General features: G+C 33.8%; 2 protein-coding genes across 2 annotated transcripts in view; one reads left to right on the plus strand and one right to left on the minus strand.

Moving 5' to 3' along the window:
• Positions 1-7036, minus strand: LOC140446302 (uncharacterized). The gene is made up of 2 exons (XM_072538839.1): positions 6304-7036; positions 1-269 (listed from the first exon to the last, which is right to left on the minus strand). Exons 1-2 carry the CDS (start codon positions 7034-7036, stop codon positions 1-3), a joined length of 1002 nt encoding a protein of 333 aa, XP_072394940.1.
• Positions 3423-21704, plus strand: part of LOC140446303 (CCR4-NOT transcription complex subunit 6-like) — a 24701-nt gene continuing 6419 nt past the window's right edge. Inside the window, exon 1 of the mRNA XM_072538840.1 lies at positions 3423-3551. The gene's annotated coding sequence lies outside the window, so the exon portion shown is untranslated. The remainder of the gene's footprint in view (positions 3552-21704) is intronic.

The following is a 21704-nucleotide window of genomic DNA, read 5'->3' on the forward strand; positions in this document are numbered from 1 at the left end:
TTATATCATTTTTTCCTCTTTGGATTCACTAACCTTTGATAATATATTTACCTTAACAGTTTCAATCGCCGTCTTCTTTATTCTAATTTTTTGTAGCTTGTTGCACAAATTAATTCCTTCTATTGAGATGTTACTCTTATGATTGTCCATTATTAAGAGCGTAGAGTTTTCTTTTGAACTTAAGGTGTGTTTACTAAAATGCTTCAATACTTCTACAAAGCACTGCGTGTTCATCCAGCCGGCTTCGTAGCCAATGCCCGGAGGAGCTCCTACCAACATATAACTTTTAAAATGCACCCGTGGAAATACCATCACAGGTGGCACTGCACTGTGCACTACCACAGGCGTTTATGTTCCTCGTTCACCACTTTGAATTGTCGAAACTTGCTTGACGCCCTTTCGGGCTAGAACCTTAGCCGAACTGTTTGCGACTGTCAAAGTCCCCGTTTCATCCAGGTTATAAATTCTCAGACCATTTGAGAAATTTTCATGCCTTCTTAAAAAATTTTCCAGTTTTTCAAAAAATAATTTTACATTAGCAGGATTAAATCCTGCTGTCCTAGCTAAACTAAATTTTCGGGGGTTCGTAGGCTCACATTTCGATGCTGTTTTTGAAGTCATTTGTACCAATCTATTGATGCTTGGCCAGACTGTTCCCAATTGTCCGGTGAGTTAATATTATTAGCTTTTTACCAAATCATAGGTTAACTTGCGACAGTCGGTTACAGTTAGCCCATAAAATATCTTTGAGCAAGTCAAAATGGTATTTTCATACCATTTATAACTAAAAGTACCGCCTCCCTCATTTGTTCGTCCGTGAACCGACCAACGGTTTTTGCAGTTTTCTTGAGACGCACAATACTGCAAATAAACAGTGACTAGTTTAGTTAGTTTAATTTTTTACCAAAAGGAAAATAACATTATTTTATAAGGAAACAGTGAGACAACTTAAAAAATGTTACGGACAAACGTTACGGAGATGCCCATCTACAACAAGTGTACAAGGCGCAACTAAGAAGTAGAATTCAACGAGCAAGTGAAAATTTGCAAGAGTTTGAAGCAGATATTGCTCATATAGTGCTGTTGGCTTATCCAGAGTAACCAGACAACATATTGGAAGAAATTACTGTAGATACCTTTATCAATGGGTTGAGAGACAGTGAACTACAGAAAGCTTTACGACTAGCAAGACCGAAAGTTTTAGACGAAGCGCTCGCCATTGCCTTGGAACACGAAATCGCTGGTCAAGCTTCACGGAGCTATCGAGTACGAACCTCTCAAGAGAGTGACGAACAAAACGATAAACGTCTGGACGAAATCGTACGGAAAGTAGTTCGTAACACGATGCCGAAGAGACGCGAACCTAGATATTGGAATGGTGACCACGTTGGTCGCATTCGCCGTAAATTGCAAGAAAATAATAAAACAGTCAGAAAGCTAGAACAGATCGAACACTGGGTTGGAAAAAGTCATTCAAATGCTGATGCTCAGTCAAGACGGCCATGCAGTTCAAATTGTAAACACTATCTTAATTTAGAAAAACGACTTTGCCCCGTGAGACGAACCACCGTCATTAATGATCAATGGCAGCCTCAACAGCTACAAGACGCCCAAGCAGATGATCCATGTATAAAAAGAGTATTGGATTTAATGCGTCGAAGTGAAAGATCTTCTTGGCAAGACATTAGTGCATGTAGTCCAGAAGTCAAGTGGTACTAGAGCCAATGAAATTGCCTCGTGCTAAAAGATGATCTTCTGTATAGAACCTTTGGGAACGATGATGGTACAAAATCTAAGCTTCAGTTGATTGTACCTAAAAGTAAGCTGTCAGAATTATTGCGTCAGTTGCATGACGGTGCATCAGGTGGACACTTTGGTATTATGAAGACTCTGCAAAAGGTTTCTGAACGGTTCTATTGGGTGAACTGTAAAGATGATGTAAGAAGATGGTGCCGGAAATGTGAACTATGTGCAACAAGTAATGGTCCAGTTGGTAAAAAAAAGGGTACTAATGAAACAGTACAATGTTGGTAGTCCTATGGAAAGAGTAGAAATCGATATTGCAGGTCCACTTCCAGAGACAAATGATGGAAATAAATATATCCTGGTAGCCATGGATTATTTTACGAAATTGACTGAGGCCTATGCGATACCAAATCAAGAAGCTGCTACCGTTACAGAAGTACTTGTTAGAGAATTCTTTAGGCCGATTTGGTGTTCCCTTGGAGATCCACTCCGACCAAGGGCGAAACTTCGAGTAAACTTCCAAAACATTTGTAAATTGATTGGTGTCAATAAGACCAGAACGAACCACTGAATCCTCAATCAGATGGAATGGTCGAGAGGATGAACCGAACGATGGCTAAACACCCGTCCAAAGTTGTATCAGAACATCAAAGAGATTGGGACCAGCACATTCATTTGTTCTTAATGGCCTACTGCTCGGCCGTGAATGAAACTACAGGCCAGACTCCAACCTGCCTGATGTTAGGTCGTGAATTTCGTTTGCCTTGCGACCTAGAGTTTGGTTGCAGACCTTCCGAAGAACATTTTGCAAGCGAAGATTATGTCGATTGCCTGAAGTTAAGAATGAACAACATTCATGAACTTTCCCGACAACACATCCAGTTAGCCAGTGACAGAATCAAGGAACAATATGATTCTCAATGCAAGAATGAAAGCTATGAAGAACCGCTATTTTATGACGCTACCCGTGACGACGCCATCTTGTGGCGCTGGTTCCGTGACGCTAGCCTCAGCATTTTACTATAGAGAAAAAGTAATACAACGCCAGTATAGAAGCTTCACTTCAAAAAGATGGTATTGATGGTAATGGGGCCTTAAGATGTCATAAACATAGTTGTTATTCATTATAGATTCTAGGATACAAAATACTCGAGAGTAACGAAGTGATAGATACGCCAGAAGAAATATATAAGACAAAATAACGACAATTATCTAATGAAATTAATAATCTATTAGAATTAATGCATGCCAATTATAATCCTTGGAATTAGCAGAAATAAATTAAAGTACAATAATCCGGGTAAAGCACAGAAAAATAGTTTTTATCAACCTATAGCATATTTTACTTGCTAATTTTTTTATGATTTGGGAAAAAGTGATTTTGTTACACTAAAGAATGCTGCGGATTTTTTCACCGTAATACTATTAGTTTATCTATTGGTCGTGAGAGGGCTCCACAAGGATAAAATAAAGCTCAGGATAAAAAATGAATAGCTCCATCAATGACTTATAATAATATAACCTTTTTACATCACATAACATCTTTTTTTATGTAAACAATTATGGCAACATATAATACTTTACATTGTATATATTTTCCACAGGATTTTTAAAATTTTTACTTTTTAATGAAAAGTACTTTTAAAAAAATAGGAACTTTTAAAACGACCAGCTGTCAAAATAGTAGTTGGTAGGATTGCGTGTGCTTTTCGAGAGTGCGGTGTTGTGTGTATAAGGTGTAAAAATTGGAAAAACGAATTAACTGTACATATCTGTTACATTTATTAATTTAGGATTAGATGAAGGTAAGCAGGATTTTACTTCATTAATCAAAGTAGCTCATATTACCCACTCCTAAAATAAGTCTCGGTGTCATAATATACAACATAATAACCAATAATGTTGATGACTTCTTTTTTAAGACCTTTCCAAACCAGTACGTCACGATGTTTGTTCACATAATGTGATACAAATATCTATTTTCGGCGAGGCCAAATAATCTGGAATACCGAAAGCTAACATTTGCGAACTTTTCAAAGTTTACTTATATGCCCTCTGGCTTTGGTAGTCATTTGTTTACAGGGTCATGAAGAGTTCTTTGAACTTTCAACAAAATCGAACTGCTCTTGCAAAATTATTGTACCAATCGCCAAATTAACAATTTCAAAGCATTGATACTTCTTTTGCACGTACACTAACATAATTACATTAAGTAGGGACTTTCAGTTACCAAATCATAGCTTTCTTTGTGTACAGTTAGCAGTTTAATTTTTTTGTTTTTATGTTGTTATGGTAAAAAGACGATAAAACATCAGCAATTAATATATAAAAATATGCAAATTAATATATTTTTACTTTTACTTCACATTTATAAATACAACCCATATGGTTATTGTTTGTTTATTTATTTTGTAATAAGTAATAATGTATACTTATAAAAGGTTTTGGTTAATTTTGTCAATTTTTAAGAATACCTGACCATATAAAGAATAATTTGACTTATTTACATTGAAGATATATTTTTCATTCATATATTAATTATATACTTCATATAAGTTATTTTATTAGATGTGTATACTTTATAAAAAATAGTTGTATTTGTGCAATGTAATTAGTTGTTTATCCAGTAGTCTCTATTTCAAATTGGAACACACTTGATTATAAACAAAAACACTAAAAAGTGAGAAATAAATAAAAATGAAAATGTACCAAAAATTATTTATTTATTAATGGACAGAATTACCCCGTTCCAAAAAAATATGTTAACATACAGTGTAAAAATCAATCTCTGTATTTACTTATAAACTAGATTAAATTAAAATCCTAATTATAAATAAAACAAAATATCAATTATATATGAAACAAAATCAATTAAAATAAACAAAAAAGTACTTAGGAGCCGTTCAAACTATTATGTAAGCAGATTTATGACAGTTATTTACCACTCTATTCTCCTTGTCAGCAAAAGTAATCTTACCCCCTCCATGTTACATAAACATTGTTACATGCATTTTTCTTTCAGTGTATTCCGTTTTTTTATTGATTCATGGGCAACAGCTATAATTATCAAAATACGAAAATAGATTTAGGATAGAGGACTTTAACGCACATAATATTCAACAGGGTATTCAACATAGAGTACAGCACAAATATTATAATCTTAAGTAGTATTACGAACAAAACAAATTTCTTTTAAATTTTTGGTATATATAATAATTCCAATTAACAGTCTTCATTCCATGACTCCCAAGTACATCATTCAAAGTTTTTGATGATATTAATGTTTGCTACTCAATGTTGTGCATCTGCTCACTTTCATCTGATTTTGGAATGTCTATTTCATTCTCATCAAACCATTCAACATTGTGGTGCTCTAAATTTTGAATAATGCTGTTACGTCCCTCCACATATTCTCAGTTTTTAAGTAATAATTTTATTATTTTATTTTTATATTTTTAATTATTTACTTAACGTGTGTGTATGCTCTGTCATCGTAAATTAATACGGACCTGTACAGCCCCCCTACTCTTAAGGGAGCAAGCGACGGGACGACACGCATATATTTCAATCTTAGTTTAGAGATAGTCCTGTATAAATCGGCGCGTTAAACACTCCAGTATTTTAACCTGACAACGTGACCTTGTGAGATTTTGTTCCCGAATCGCCCAGTGCACTGAGGAAGAAGAAGAAGTATACATCAACATCCCAGCATCACAGGTACCGTAGTTTGATTACATACACACATATTATTTATATTAATTGATAAATTTACATATAACTTATTTTCATATTAAAACTAAACCAGCACCTATATAAATAAACAATTATGAGTGAATGTCTCTTATAGAACTTAGATTCATTCACACAATGAATGAAGTTAAGTTCTATAAGAGAAACGCATTCATAATGTTTATTTAGGTGCTGGCTCAATTTTAATATGAAAATAAGTTATATGTAAATTTATCAATTAATATAAATAATATGTGTGTATGTAATCAAACTACGGTACCTGTGATGCTGGGATGTTGATGTATACTTCTTCTTCTTCCTCAGTGCACTGGGCGATTCGGGAACAAAATCTCACAAGGTCACGTTGTCAGGTTAAAATACTGGAGTGTTTAACGCGCCGATTTATACAGGACTATCTCTAAACTAAGATTGAAATATATGCGTGTCGTCCCGTCGCTTGCTCCCTTAAGAGTAGGGGGGCTGTACAGGTCCGTATTAATTTACGATGACAGAGCATACACACACGTTAAGTAAATAATTAAAAATATAAAAATAAAATAATAAAATTATTACTTAAAAACTGAGAATATGTGGAGGGACGTAACATTCCCACCCACCAAAATGCATATTTGCATTTTTAGTCAATATAAGGCAAAGGGCATAGCTTAACCAAAGGTCGCCTAAGTTCACCTTTCGCGGTTTGTACGATAGCTACGCGAGCAATATCATCTTGACCAAAAATTAAAGTTTTAATTCGACCCATTTGCCATTGTAAGGGAGGCTTGGTCTCATTACGTATTAGTACGAGTGTACCTATATTAGGATTACCCTCATTTTTATGCCACTTCGAGCGTTGATGGAGAGTATGTAAATATTCTCTGCTCCATCTTTGCCAAAAGTCTGCATGTAATCGTTGCAGCAATTGCCAACGACTTAGTCTATTTAAATTAACATCACTGTAATCCCGATCGGGAATTATCTTTAAAGGCTCTAGTGTAAGAAAATGACCAGGTGTTAACACTGAAAAATCATTTGGATCATTACTGACAGGACATAAGGGACGACTATTTAAGACAGCCTCTATTTGTATTAGTAATGTGTTGAATTCTTCATAGGTTAAAACCTGTTCGCCTATGACTCTAGACACATGTGTTTTTACGCTTTTTATACCCGCTTCAAACAATCCACCAAAATGGGAAGCTGCCGGAGGATTTAAATGCCATGTAATGATGTCGTTTTTGTCAAAATGTGACTTAATGTCTTCTAAATAGGATTTTGCTCCTACAAAATTTGTTCCGCAATCAGAATAGACAACAGAGCAACGTCCTCGGCGTGCTATAAAACGTCTGAATGAGGCTAAAAATGCCTCGGTACTAAGTTCGGATACCAATTCTAAGTGCAAAGCCTTAGTGGCAAAGCATACAAATAGGCAAATATAGGCTTTCGTTCGTTTAGCATTTTTAAGCTTATTGGCTCGTATCAGAAAAGGACCGCCAAAGTCGACGCCAACGCAAGAAAATGGTTTGGCCTTGGATATCCGTAGGTCGGGAAGAGCCCCCATAGGTGGCTGATAATTTTGAGGTTTTAGTCTCCAACAGGAAAGACATTTTGAAAGAACACTACGAATAACACGTTTGGATGAAATTATCCAAAAGTTTTGTGACAAGGCGAAGTGCGTACCTTGAATGCCTGCATGTAGATGTACAATATGGATTTCCGAAATGAGTAATTTAATAAAATTACCTTTGGAAGGTAAAAGAAGAGGAAATCGCTTGTCATACGCTAATTCTGACTGGCTAAGTCTTCCGCCCACTCTTAGGAGATCATGTGAATCAAAAAAGGGATTTAATTTTTTCAAATATTTGAATTTTATAGAATTACTTTTAATCTGTTCTATTTCCTCCTTCAAATATCTTTGTTGCACTAATCTAATTAGTTGATTAGTGGCGTTACTTTGTTCCTGAATAGAAAGCTTTCCAACTGTTCGTTGATTGGCTGATTTTAGGTTACCAACAAATCTAAGAACATAGGAAAAGATACGTTTTAATTTTGAAAAGGAAGAAAATCGATTACAGAGATTATCGACAAATTCATCAGATGGAAAAGACAAAAGACAACTTTTCTGTTTCAATTCTAAGTTATGTTCAATAGAATCGGTCAAAGAGAATGACCAGTTATCTTCAGTAGTGCGAAGAAACTCCGGACCCACCCACCAAGCAGGAGTATTTAAGAAATCCTCAGGGAAAAGTCCACGGGATCCGTGATCCGCACTATTTAATGAAGAAGGAATATATCGCCAGTGCTTTGAAGCTATCCTGTCTTGAATATAAGAAATTCTGTTACTGACGAAGGTTTTCCATTTATATGGCTGTGAATTAATCCAATGAAGAACAACAGTCGAATCTGACCATGCGTAAATTCTACTAAACTGTATAGTGAGAGTCTGCAGTATATAAGATAATAATTTACTAAGAATTACTGCTGCATTGAGCTCGAGACGAGGAATAGTTTGTACCCTGGTAGGAGATACCTTTGTTCGGGCTAAAAGAAAATACGTTTTGATGACTCCTGTATCATAACACACACGAAGGTATGTAACAGCAGAAGATCCACGTAAAGAAGCGTCGCAAAATCCATGAAGCTCACAGGAAATAATTGCATTTAAAGAAATATGACGAGGTATAGTAAACTTAGACAGTATAGGCAGTTCAATTTTAAATTGTTCCCACCTTGAAGTAATTTCCAAAGGTGGAGTTGCATCCCAATCTAAATTAAGTAGCCAAAGACGTTGAATAATAGTCTTCACTATCAAAGTGACAGGATTAAGAATACCGTAAGGATCGAATATGCGAGCTATTTGGGATAAGAGATTTCGCTTTGTACAGGAAGCTTGAAGAGGTAAAATTTTGTAAAAGAAATCATCAGATGATGGATTCCATCCAAGTCCTAATACCTTCAACGAAGATCGATCTAAGTCAAATGAAAGAGACTGTTGCAGAATATGATCCAAAGGAATATTAGCGAGAGAGAATAACTGAGGGGCATTACTTGCCCATTTTCGTAACTCAAATCCACCACGTTTCAATAAAGATATTAATTCTTTTATAGCAAGAACACTATTTTCTAAAGAATCCTTTCCTGTCACCACATCGTCTACGTAAGTATCTTTTAGGAGTATAGATGAGGCCACAGATAAGTCCGGTTCGTCGAGTGCTAGCTGCTGTAGAGTACGAATTGCAAGATATGGTGAGCTAGACACACCGAAAGTAACCCGAGTAAGTTCGTATTCAGCAATAGATTCCTGTTCTGAAAAACGCCAAAGTATTCTTTGAAATCTTTGTTGCTCAGGAGCGATAAGAATCTGAGTAAACATGGATTTAATATCTGCAGTAAAGACATATTTATGAAACCTGAATTTAAGCAATAAATTTACAAGATCATTTTGTAATTTTGGACCTGAGTATAACGTATCGTTTAAAGACGGAAAGTTAGGGGCGTGTGCGGAAGCATCAAACACAACGCGCAATGGAGTAGTACTGGACTCCTTGTAAATACAATGGTGTGGTAGATAATAAGCATTATTTATTGCCGTACTTGGCTGAATAGGATTTAAATAATGATTATCTATGAAACTTTTGATAAAGCTTGAATATTGAATCTTAAGTGATTCATTTTTGGCAAATCTGCGCTCTAAAGAACTAAATCTTTGTAAGGCTAAACGTTTTGTGTCGCCAAAAGAAGGTATTTCGTTTTTGAAAGGCAGCTTTACTACAAATCTGCCCTCGGAATTTCTATAAGTGGTATGAGTATACAGCTTCTCACAGAATGAGTCTTCCGGAGAATAAGATTTAACTTCTGGTACTTCCTCAATGGCCCAGAATTGTTTTAATGTCGCATCTAATTGCTCAGAATCATTAGCAGAAAATGACGTGAAAAAGGAATGAATATTTGTTATATTTGTAGGTGGAATATTTCCCATCAAAACATAACCGAAACTTGTTTCAAGAGCTGAAAGCTGATCATTACGGGTTTTAATAATTCCTCCTGTTAAGATGTAAGGAAAGATATTTGCTCCTAATAGAACATCAATTTTACCTGGAATATTTGCCATTTTATCAGCCAACCTTAAATGTTGAAGATATGGCAAGTTGTCTAAAGAAATTGGAACAGTTGGCATATTTTGACAGATTTTAGGAAGAATTATTGCATCTATCTCGCAATGAAAGTTTATGTCATAAGACGAAGAAATATTCAATTTTACGCCTGATTTGGCTGGGGTGCACATTCTATCAAGACCTTGTATCGATAAAGCCGCATTGAATTTAGGGAGACTTAATTTGTCTGCACATTCTTTACTAATGAAGTTAGCTTGAGACGCACTGTCTAATAAGGCTCTAACTTCCAAGGCTTTACCAAAACGATCGAGAACATAGATTGTAGCTGTAGCTAGCAAGACATTATTTGTCAAAGTATTTGATAAGGCGGAAACAGAAGGCATAGGATCGTTAGATGAACTAGCAACCTCGTTGTGAGAAGAAGAAGAAGAAGAATGATCATTCGCATTGAGATTATCAAAATGAAGAGCAGTATGATGTTTTTTATTACAATGTGTACATCTTTTGGATGAAAGGCATTTGATCGTAACATGAGTTTTAGACAAGCAGTTTATACAACATTTATTCTGTTTAGCAAAGTCAAAACGTTTTTGAGGTGATTCAGCAAGAAATTGATTGCATTTAAATAAAGCATGATCCGAATCACAAAATAGACACTTATTTTTGACAGAACTGGTCAAAAATGTAGAAGTTTGACGAGATGAATACCTTACGTTATTAGAAGTATCGGAATTAGTAGATTTAACATTTTTGCTGACTTGTCTTTTATATGACTCCAATGAAGTGCAACGCTGCAATGCGAACTTATAAACTTCCTCATAGGAAGGTACATTTTTTGAAGCAAAGTGTAATTCGAAAGCTCTAACTGTTTCTACATCCAATTTGTCCATCAGTAAATTCATTAGAATAAAGTCCCATTGAGAGGGAGAAAAAAGTAATTTTTCTAAAGAGGCTAAGTTTTCATTGAAAATATCTAATAATTTTCTAAGTGAAACAGGATCATCAGTTTTAACCACACTGGCATTTTGAATATTTTTCCATAATGCTCTAGATAAGTCTCGTTTACCTTCATAGCGATCAATTAAGGTGTTGTAAGCAATTATATAATTAGAATCTTGCAGCTTAATGCTTTTAATTAAATTGTAAGGTACTCCCTTAAGTGATTGCAGAAGATAACTAAACTTCTCTATATTAGAAAGATCAGAATTATTATGTACAAGAGCATTATATAAGTCTATAAAAGTGGGGAAATCTGTAATCTCGCCCGCAAATATACTTAAATTTAGTTTAGGAAGATTTACGTTACGTTTTGATTTGATTTGTGGATCAGCGGACACATTTTGAGTTCCACTAGAAGTATTGTTTAATAAAGAATTATGTTTAAAATAAAGAGAAGCTATTTTATTAATACTATTGGCAAATTCGAACCTAATTATTTCTTCCGTATCCAAATTTGCGTCTTCCTCGACAGCAATTAAATTAATTAATTCAGTATGCTGATTATTGAAGCTAGTATTGATAGCTTCATAATCTTTTGCAGCAAAGAGAAACCCTGGAATTAATGAACCATCAACCAACACTTCCTCTGCTAGCTTTTCCATTTGTTTAATCTTACAAATGTCAACGTTTCTCAATGCACGCAAACGAACAATTCTATTTGAACTTCTAGAAGACATTATTGTAGATATAGAAAAAGAAATTTATGTAACACAAAGAACCTTTAAAGAATGATCTCAATAAGTTCAATATGTACTCGTATATGTAATATATGTAATACTTTTAAAGTTATGAAACTCAATAAGTATCAGTAAGAATAAATATTTATTATATATGAGTATGTATAATCGAGCAAACAAAAAAAACAACACTCCAAGTATTATTTAAACAAAATCAATATATATTTATTTAATTGTAACTAGAAATATACCCATAAAATATTTTTAAAACCAGTAGTTCAATTAATATTGCGTTTTTTTTAATTTCCTAAGTTATATAAATAAAATATATAATCATATAAACCCCTTGTATTTAAAGAATTCTAAATTGTACTACCCACAGAAATTGTACGTGATTTTTGAGAGTTTTGAAGGCTGGACGTCGATTTAACAATGGGTCAGGTAGAGACCCTGGTTTGGGATTATCGCATCTGTTGCAAGATGTGTACCGCTGTGGAATTTATGTACCGATAGTGGAAATTTTTCAATGATTTTAAACGACCTTTGGTAAGAAACTTTGCCCAAATATTTAAAAATTTATATAATTTGATCACGTTTTTAATTGAATAAATTATTTAAACTAATTTTAATGCGGCTAGAAGGACCAATGAATGAAGTTAAGTTCTATAAGAGAAACGCATTCATAATGTTTATTTAGGTGCTGGCTCAATTTTAATATGAAAATAAGTTATATGTAAATTTATCAATTAATATAAATAATATGTGTGTATGTAATCAAACTACGGTACCTGTGATGCTGGGATGTTGATGTATACTTCTTCTTCTTCCTCAGTGCACTGGGCGATTCGGGAACAAAATCTCACAAGGTCACGTTGTCAGGTTAAAATACTGGAGTGTTTAACGCGCCGATTTATACAGGACTATCTCTAAACTAAGATTGAAATATATGCGTGTCGTCCCGTCGCTTGCTCCCTTAAGAGTAGGGGGGCTGTACAGGTCCGTATTAATTTACGATGACAGAGCATACACACACGTTAAGTAAATAATTAAAAATATAAAAATAAAATAATAAAATTATTACTTAAAAACTGAGAATATGTGGAGGGACGTAACAAATGCATATCAGTTCATTAGCACAATGATCATCAATTCTTATAGGCCTAACTTTCATATCAATGTGTGTGTATTATCGTTTTTTTAGAGCTTCTTGATGTGATGATTTAGTGACTTGACAGAAGCATGATAAAGACCACAAGTTTTGCATGTTTGACTTAATAGGTTCAATTTTACCGCTGGACAAAAATAATCATAGGTCATTTGCAGGAAATCTTTGAGTGAAGCAATTAAGCATAGAGCTAAATTGATTGGAAGATTGAGAAATTGCCCTTAATCATCTAATACCAACTGTTTGTTTTACTTTTACTGGAGTAGGAAGAAAACTCTTCTCTAGTAATCTAAGTAGATCACTTCTCGAATGGCAGTATTTTGTTTCTATATTTTACAATTTGAAGCAAGTATTGGCTTTAATTTAGCTTTAAAACAGCAGTCAACAGGGTCCTCATAGCTCATAGGAAATGATGATTTCCAACCTTTGATAGAAGATGGAACTTGGAAAGAATTGGCTTTCATGCACATTTTGCAGTGACATTATAGCCATCAATTTCTGTTGAACTCTGCTTCCGTTGAACATTCAAATATATATAGCCCTTTTTATCTGATTTTTAAATAAAGCCAAGGAGACACCAAATATTTCTAAATTGTATAATTTTCATTATTCGCTCAATGGGTGAATGCATACCAAAAATTTGTACAGTGAAAAGGTATATAAAACAGATCAATATGTCTGAGACCTCTGTAGAGAACATATAAACTAATAGATTGGAGAAGTTCAGAACACAAAGTTAAACCATTTATTAATTTAAACACAAATACTAAATCAGAGTTGTCTCGTCAGGTTTTTAATAAATTCATGTTGAGTGTTTTCAAAGTATCTCTATAATTATGATTAATAATGCATATGTTTAATTTATATGCACAATATCTTTAAAAATTGTTCTGTAATCTCTCCAATGTAGTAGAATGAGATTGGTATTGTCGATTATTATTCTACTTTAGATACAACTGAAGCATAATAAACTATTCTTAAAGCCCAAACAGATAGTCTCAGACAGTTGCGAATGATGAAGCCTAAAATTTTAATAAAGTTACTGTTACAATGTTTGTATGTTGTACAAAACTCAAATGTTCATCAAATGTGACTTCTAAGTCTCTTTTTTTGTTTTGACATAAGACAATTCATTATGATTAATTATATAAGAAGTATCATATTTTTTAATACCTCTATAAAAACTTATAGAGAAGCATTTAGCAACATTTAAATTCAAAATATTATTCTCACACCAAATACTCAACTAGTCTAAATCTTCTTGAATTATATGAAGTTATATCATCATTTGAATCTGTGGATTTAAATAATTTCAAATCATCTGCAAACATCAGGAAATCGCAGTTTGTAAAACATTCTGATATATAGTTTACAAACATATTAAATAACAAAGGTGAACAGTGTGCTTCTTGGGGTACTCCTGATGTGACATGAATTATATCTGAATTAAAACAACCTATTCTGTTGTTGTGTGTAGTCTCTTAAAAAGCTGCTAAACCGTTGTAAGGATTGATGATTGAAGCTAAAGGCATTTAATTTTAAAAATGTCTTTGAGAAGTCAGTATAAATATCTGACTGTTTTCTCCAATGCATTTAATATTTTTTGTTCAAAGAATACGAAATTTTTTACTGTTGATTTATTCTGAGAAAATGCTTGTCAATTGTGTATTAGCCACTCTTTACAATAAAATATTAATTGATTGTGCAGTAGTCTATTGAAAAGTTTTGGTTTAGAGGATTGTTAACACATGCTTCAATAATTTGTTAGGTCTTGTTTATTACCTGATTTAAAAATTGGGTAGATAATAAGAATGCTTCCATTAAGTTGAGAAAACCAATGTCTTTAATGATGACTCAATACAGTTCTTTAGAAAATTATCAGAAATACCATGTATACCACTAAATAACGTAAGTTGGCATTAACCATTTTGGATAATTAGGTCTAAATATTTTCACTGGTACAAACAATGATAATTACATATTAAGTATGTTGCAAAATTTTGTTGAAGCACCTTTAACATTTGACAAATTCTAATGATCTTCCCAAGGTATCATTGAAAGATAGTTATTGAGACCTTTGTAGTCTGCGTTTACAAAATCATGATAAAATTCCATATATTCTAATGACTTACCTTGACATTCACATAAACTAATATTGTATTCTCCAACACCCTATACAGCCGTCTAAGTATGTATGTGGAAAAACTCCTTGGTGAATAGCAATGCGGTTTTAGGCCAGGTAGGTCAACAATTGACTAGATTTTTGTGTCACTTCAAATCTTAGAAAAAACCAATGAATTTAACATTGATATGTTTCATCTCTTTGTGGACTTTAAGTTAACATACAATAGCTTCCTAAGATGTAAATTATATGAAGCCACGAATGAACTTAACATTCCCCATAAATTAATAAGACTTATAAAAACAACAATCACTTTACTGCGCAAATACAAGGTGATCTGTCACAAGCCTTTGAAAGATATGTAGGTTTACCTATCTGGGTTCTCTCATAACAAGCATTAATGACATCTGAAAAAATAAATCGATAGCGTGTGCTGATAGCGAACAAATGCTATTTTGGTCTAAATAACCACCTAAAAACAGAAATTTAAGCCAAAAAACCAAACTAACAATATATAGAATACTCATCTTACCAGTGCTGACATATGGGTCAGAAACATGGACCATCTCCAAAACACACGCAAATAGTCCACTCATCTTCGAAAGGAAGATGAATAATGGGCACAATCTGTGAAAATGGTATTTGGAGAATGGATGGAGAATTATCATTCTCTCTCCCGCTTTCATCCACTATGTAGCTTCTTCAAATTTATAAACATTTTAAACTGTTTGTCCTGTGTCTCATGTTGTGTAAATGTATTATTTAATGTTATTCACCAAATTGTTGGATAGCCTAATTTTGATGAAATGCCCCTGAAGATGCTCTAGGAGCGAAAGTATCTACTTGGGCAGACTTAAGTCAACAGTGTCACTTGAACTAGATACCCGGCTGTGAGACATATATTTTATTGTCATAACTAGACCGTCGTCTATACTCTATGGGACTATAAAATAAATAAATAAATAAATAAATAACAGCAAATGTGCTGGTGTAAATATCATCATCATCATAAGTGGCTCGTTAATCTGTTGTGGATCTTGGCCTGCTCATAAAGAAGTCGCCACTCCTGTCGATTCCTGGCAACTTCCCTCCATCTTGTAACTCTTAGAATCTGTAGGTCTTCATCATCATTCGTGGCCGTCCTCTGTTTCTTGTGTCCTCTGGTTTTGAAAATGTTAATCTCTTCATGTATTCGTGATCTGACATCCTAGCAATGTGTCCAGCCTATCTAAGTCTCTACACTTTAACTAATTTCACAATATCTGGATCAGTTTATAACTGATATAGTTCAAAGTTGTATCTTCGACGCCATAGCCCATTTTCATTTACGGCCCCAAAAATCTTTCTAAGAATTTTTCTCACAAAAATACCAAGAAGTCTTTTATCATTTTGAGATAAGGTTCACGTTTCAGCCCCAGATGTCAAAACCGGTCTTATTAAGGTCTTGTATATATTTAGCTTTACTGCACATTTTATATTTTTATTTTTTAAATGTTTCTGGAGACCGTGAACAGTTCTGTTGCTATTACTATGCGTCTTTTTATTTCGTCGCTTGTTGTGTTTGTTGCGTTTACTAGCGATCCAAGATATGTAAATTCTTTGACTTGCTCAAAGGTATGGTTGTTAATTTGAATTCTTTGTTGGATATTTCGAGGGTTTTTAGAAACCAACATATATTTGGTTTTTTCCTCGTTTACCACAAGTCCTAATTCACTTGCTGCGTCCGCAAGCCTTGTAAAACACTTTCATCCTTCTGCCTACTATATCTATATCGTCAGCGAATGCGAGAATTTGCGTCGATCTATTAAAAATAGTTCCATTCATTCTAATATTTAATTGTCTGATTGCCTTTTCCAAGGCAATATTAAAGAGGAGACATGCCAACGCGTCCCCCTGTCTTAAACCATTATTAATGTCAAAGAACATAGAGTAGAGTTAGTTGGGTCAACTTAACTAACTTAGATGGGCTCGCAAAGTCTATTCTGCCTCTCTGCTTGAATTTGATGTGTAGTTGACTTTCCAGCAGTAAATCCGCATTGATATTGACCAACAATATCCTTTGTAAAATGCCCTTTGCAAAAAGTCCTTCAATAAAACATTGCCGAAGATTTTATACGCAGATGCTAACAGAGTAATGCCTCTATAGTTCTTACACTCCAGTTGATCACCCTTTTTATGCAACGGACATATTATTCCCTTCAGCCACTTTTCTGGTACCCATTCATTATGCCATATAAGTACTATTAGTTTATGGATTGCTGCAAAAAGTTGATCACCACCTTTTTTATACATTTCCGAACAGATTTCATCGAATCCTGGGGCTTTATTGTCTTTGAGTTTTAGGATCACATTTGAAACTTCTTCTCTTGTTGGGTCTTCACTGTATAGTTGACGTTGTAGATGTTGTTGATTTTCTATGTTGTAACCTCCTTCAATATCGTTTATATTTAGATGTTCGCTGAAATCTTGTGCCCATCTGTTAAGAACTGTGTTTTTATCATGTAAAATTTTACCATTAGTGTCTTTACAAATTTTTGATCGTGGTTTAAATTCTCAACGGCTAGTATTTAAGGATTTGTAGTATTTCCTCGTTTCATTTTTATCGAATAAACTGTGTATCTCACTGAGAGTGTTCTGTTCGTATTCCCTCTTCTTACGTCGATGGATACGTCTCTTCTAAGACGTCTATACTCTTCTTTTTTTCTTCGTATACAACCTGCGTCAATGGTTTTTTGATAAGCTGCGTTCTTTCTATTTGTGTCCATTTTGCACTCATGATCAAACCAATGATTTCTTTTTTCTGTATTTCAACGGATGTGTGTAACACAATATCTCGTATATTTGCCCATAGTTGGTTAATATCTTTTCTTCTAAGTTTTTTGTCCGTATTTGATCTTCTATTTGCTGTCTGTATACATTTGCAATGTCGGGATCTTTTAGTTTATTAATGTCTATTTTTTCTCTCCTTCTCCCGATCTCCTTTTTTAAATTGGATATTCTCTCTTTAAATCGTGTTTTAACTAAATAATGATCACTATCTATGTTTGCTTCTCTAAAAGACCTAACATCTAATAAGTTAGAGCAGTGTCTTGCATTGATTTTATTTTCCTCATAGAACATGTCTTTTTCATTATCATCTTTTTCTTCCGTTGGTGCATGGATGCTAATATTAGCGAACTTCCCTTTAAGTTTTATTCGACATATCCTATGATCAATAGCTTTAAAATCAATTACACTTGTTTGACCTTGCTGCTTACAATAAATCCGATACCACCTGTTTTATTTGTATTTCGTTTACGATGAACTAACTCAACTTACAGATAATACCATATACACTTTATGTATTTGGCTAAAAAGCTACGTTTCTTGGTTATTTACTCTTTTCTGAATTGAGACATTGATTAGATTGAGCTACTTTATGAATCGAGAAGGATAACCTCATGATTTATAATTATGTTCAACATACTTCATAGCATTGTCAAAGTAGTTTTGATGCAAAAAATAAAAAGTACTAATTTATCTGTAGGTTTTGAAAATACTGATTTAGTATTAAATAATAATACAATAGTTGACACTTAATAATGATAATACAAATGACTTAGACAAGGAAAGAAATGGGACGCGTAATCGTATGGAATTGACAACTCGATAAAAATACACTGACCATTATAAGGCGGTGCATTTGTTTCGGTTTTTAATAATGTGAACAATTTTTGTGGTTAAATTAAAAATAAAAGCGCATTTGTTTAAAAAGATAAAACAAAAAATTTACTCTTATTCAAAATAAAAAATAATTCGTAATAAAATAAGAAATAATTCTTTATGCCCTACAGAAATGTTTCAAATATTTGACCTACGGCTGAACAGTATCACAATCTGTTATAAAAAACTTCTGCGGACAGATGTAAGAGTTTCTGCTATAACAGAATTGGAGACTTGTCTTATTCGGTTTTTAAATTCATCCAAATTTTGGGCTGTAGCATCAGGATGATCGTAGATGATGCTTTTTAAATGTCCCAAAAAAAAAAGGAGTCCATGAGTGTAAGATCTGGAGATCACACAGGCCACTTGATATCATCTGTTCCACTGATAACTCGATTCGGGGAAGTATTAAGTAAGTACTCCCTAATTATTCGAGCGTTGTGAACCGAACAGCCGTCTTGATGGAACCAAACATTCTCCAGATTTACATTAGGAAAATTGAGAGTAGCAATAAAAAATGAACCTATTATGTGGTCTCCTAAAATGCCAGTCCAGACGTTAACTTTTTGAGGATGTTTTCGAATATTTAAAATTCTTGTAACCGTGCTTTTTCCACACTTTCGTTGCAGTAACATTGCTAACATCTAACTCTCTAGCAACGCTTCTACTTGAACGTGTTGAATCTATCTCGAATGTTGCACAAATTTGTGTATCCCGGTATTCTCTTTCCTCATTTTTTTCTGATGGCACTTCTTGAGCGTGACATTTTCTGCGATTTTTGAGGCAATAACAACTCTCAAAATGTTTAACAATTATGAATTGACTGTACGCAAGGAATTAGTAGCAATTTGTCGAGAGACGCGTCGAAAGACGCATCTCCTGGTTAAACAATTTGAGAGCTTGGTTTAACTGCAGTTCTGCTGACCTCTTTAGAGCAGCAGTATCGTAAGTGCGAATTGCCATGATGCTTGCCAACCTTCTTAGAGGAGATGGTACATGAAGAAGAAGAAGGAATTGGTCTCCCCTCAAAAAACACGGAAAATAAATCTACACACTGCTGTCCAGAATTACCACCATAAAACCATTTTATTATTTGAACCTTTTCTGCGGGTGTATAACAATTTTTTACAAAAATTAATTCAAAATCTACGCTCTCATTGCTTTAAACAACCACTGTATAATGACAAATTATTGGCGACGGGGCAACGGAGGTTCGTAGAAAGTCGACGGCGCGCAGTGTTGCCATTTATAGTATGTATATCTAATTTAAAACTTAACGTACTGTATATGCACCATTTCTTAATTGATCACTATATTGGTCTACTTGATTGAATTCTACTTAAAAAATTTGATATACAGGAAAATTTAAAATGTTACTATGGTCTGTTTTTTAACCAGGAGGAGTAATTCAAATTTTCCGCGCCGTAATGCTTGTTTGTAATTGGTCCAACCGCAGGCAAGTTTACTCCACTAAATTATGACATTTTGACACTAATGACATTTGTGAAATTTTAAAATTCAAAATTTATATCGACGATTTTTTGTGTTTTCTGCGTTATTCCTTACATTTTTAAATATTTCGTTTGTATTTTTATAAAAAACAGTTCTTTTCAGAACTATTTAGCGATATATTAGTGTTATTAAGATAACAATATGGATTCGATGCCAAGTACTAGTGGTAATTATTCCTCTCCACTTAAAAAACGCCGTGTAGATTTGGGTCATTTATCGTCAAATGAGAAACAATGCATTATAACCATGTATAAACAAATCAAAATTGATAATTCTGGAATGAAAATAACAACCACGGTAGCAAAAATAAAACAGGCAACAGGTTAGTTTTGCAGAATAGTTATTGTTCAGATCAAGACTTACTAAAGTAATGTGCTAATTTTATGTGCTTGTATTAGAATATAAGCAGACTGGAACAGTAATATTGTAAAATTCCATTGGATTTTAGATATCATTTGATCACGAATATATCGCTTTCGTATACGTTCCGGACGATTTTCTTCTACAATGTGATAAATAAACTCTAAAAATTCTTCAACTTCTTCATAACAGTCCAACATTTTTTTATTGTAATTAGAAATACTAAATAATATATATTGGAAGTAAATTGAAAAAAATTATTATTCAAACATAAACAATCAAAGTTAGGTTAGAATCGACGTGTGAGGTTGTCCGATACTGATTACTGGATTACCGCAAGGCCGAGATAATCAACAAAAAAAGAAGATGTATTTGGTGACTTTTCTAGTAACTTTCTTGGGTGTGAATCTGTCTTTTTAGCAGAGCTGAAAGTATCTTTAGTAAAAAGATAAAAAAAGTATCTAAGATACTAAAAGTATCTTAGATACTTTTATTTAAGATACTTTTTGGTTCATTTAAAAGTTACTTTTACTTTAGATACTTCTTAAAACTATCTAGTATCTTTTATCTTTAAAAGTATCTTTAGATACTAAAAGTATCTTAGATACAAAAAAGTATCTTAGATACAAAAAAGTATCTTAGATACTTACTCAGGACCTGAGAAATAGATACTTTTCATGATCCGACAAGCTTCGACCTGTCGCGCCGGCCCTAGCGGGAGAAGAAGACTTCTTCAGTTTATTGTAGATACCATGTCACCTTTGTCGTTGTTACCAAATCGTAGCTTTTTAAATTTATTTAAGGGAATTACTCCTTTAAAAATCATATCCGGGCCTACAGCTGTAAAAAAAAATTTCCTCTATGGTGTCTGAGAACAAAGAAAACTTAAAATGAACATTACATGATATCCGTTACGTCTGCACGACGGCTGACATTTGGTCATGCAAAACCCGAAGTTTTCTTGGTGTTACATGTCATTGGATTGACAACAAACTTCTACGAACGTCAGCACCGCTATCATGTAGAAGATTTTCTGGAGCGCATACACACGACCGTATAGCTGAACTATTAGAAGACATACATACTGCTTATAATCTACATCCAAATAAAGTGTTAGCAACAATTACTGACAACGGCTCAAATTTTGTCAAAGCATTTGGTGTTTTTGGTATCAATAATGTTTTACACTACACTGGTGACGACGGTGAACATGAACAACAAGTGCCAAAAGATGATATCGACATCATTGAGGAAGATCAGGAAGATATTTTGGAGGATAAAGAGGATATTCCTGACATATTTGAAAACGAAAATTATCTCCTTCCAAATAATTTAGGTGACAATAATTTGATCATACCTACTTTATCTGAACACATACGTTGTGCAAGTCATACACTTGCCCTAATAACAACTACTGATATTATGAAAATAATTAATTCAACCAGTTCTCTTAGATCAAAACATGAACAAGCAATAGCTAGGTGTAATCAGCTGAAGTGATAAAAAAAGTATTAGGACATACTTTAAGTTACCCGGGTGTGACTCGTTGGAATTCCATGTTCGATGCTCTGAACCAG

The sequence above is a fragment of the Diabrotica undecimpunctata genome, chromosome 7, assembly GCF_040954645.1.
Source record: "Diabrotica undecimpunctata isolate CICGRU chromosome 7, icDiaUnde3, whole genome shotgun sequence".
NCBI lineage: Eukaryota > Metazoa > Arthropoda > Insecta > Coleoptera > Chrysomelidae > Diabrotica > Diabrotica undecimpunctata.

Coding starts and splice junctions, on each gene's coding strand:
- LOC140446302 (XM_072538839.1), bottom strand. CDS start 7,036: ATGGGGGCTCTTCCCGACCTACGGATATCCAAGGCCAAACCATTTTCT. Junction 270..6,303: donor GAAGTGGCATAAAAATGAGG/GTAATCCTAATA, acceptor ATATGTTGGTAG/GAGCTCCTCCGGGCATTGGC.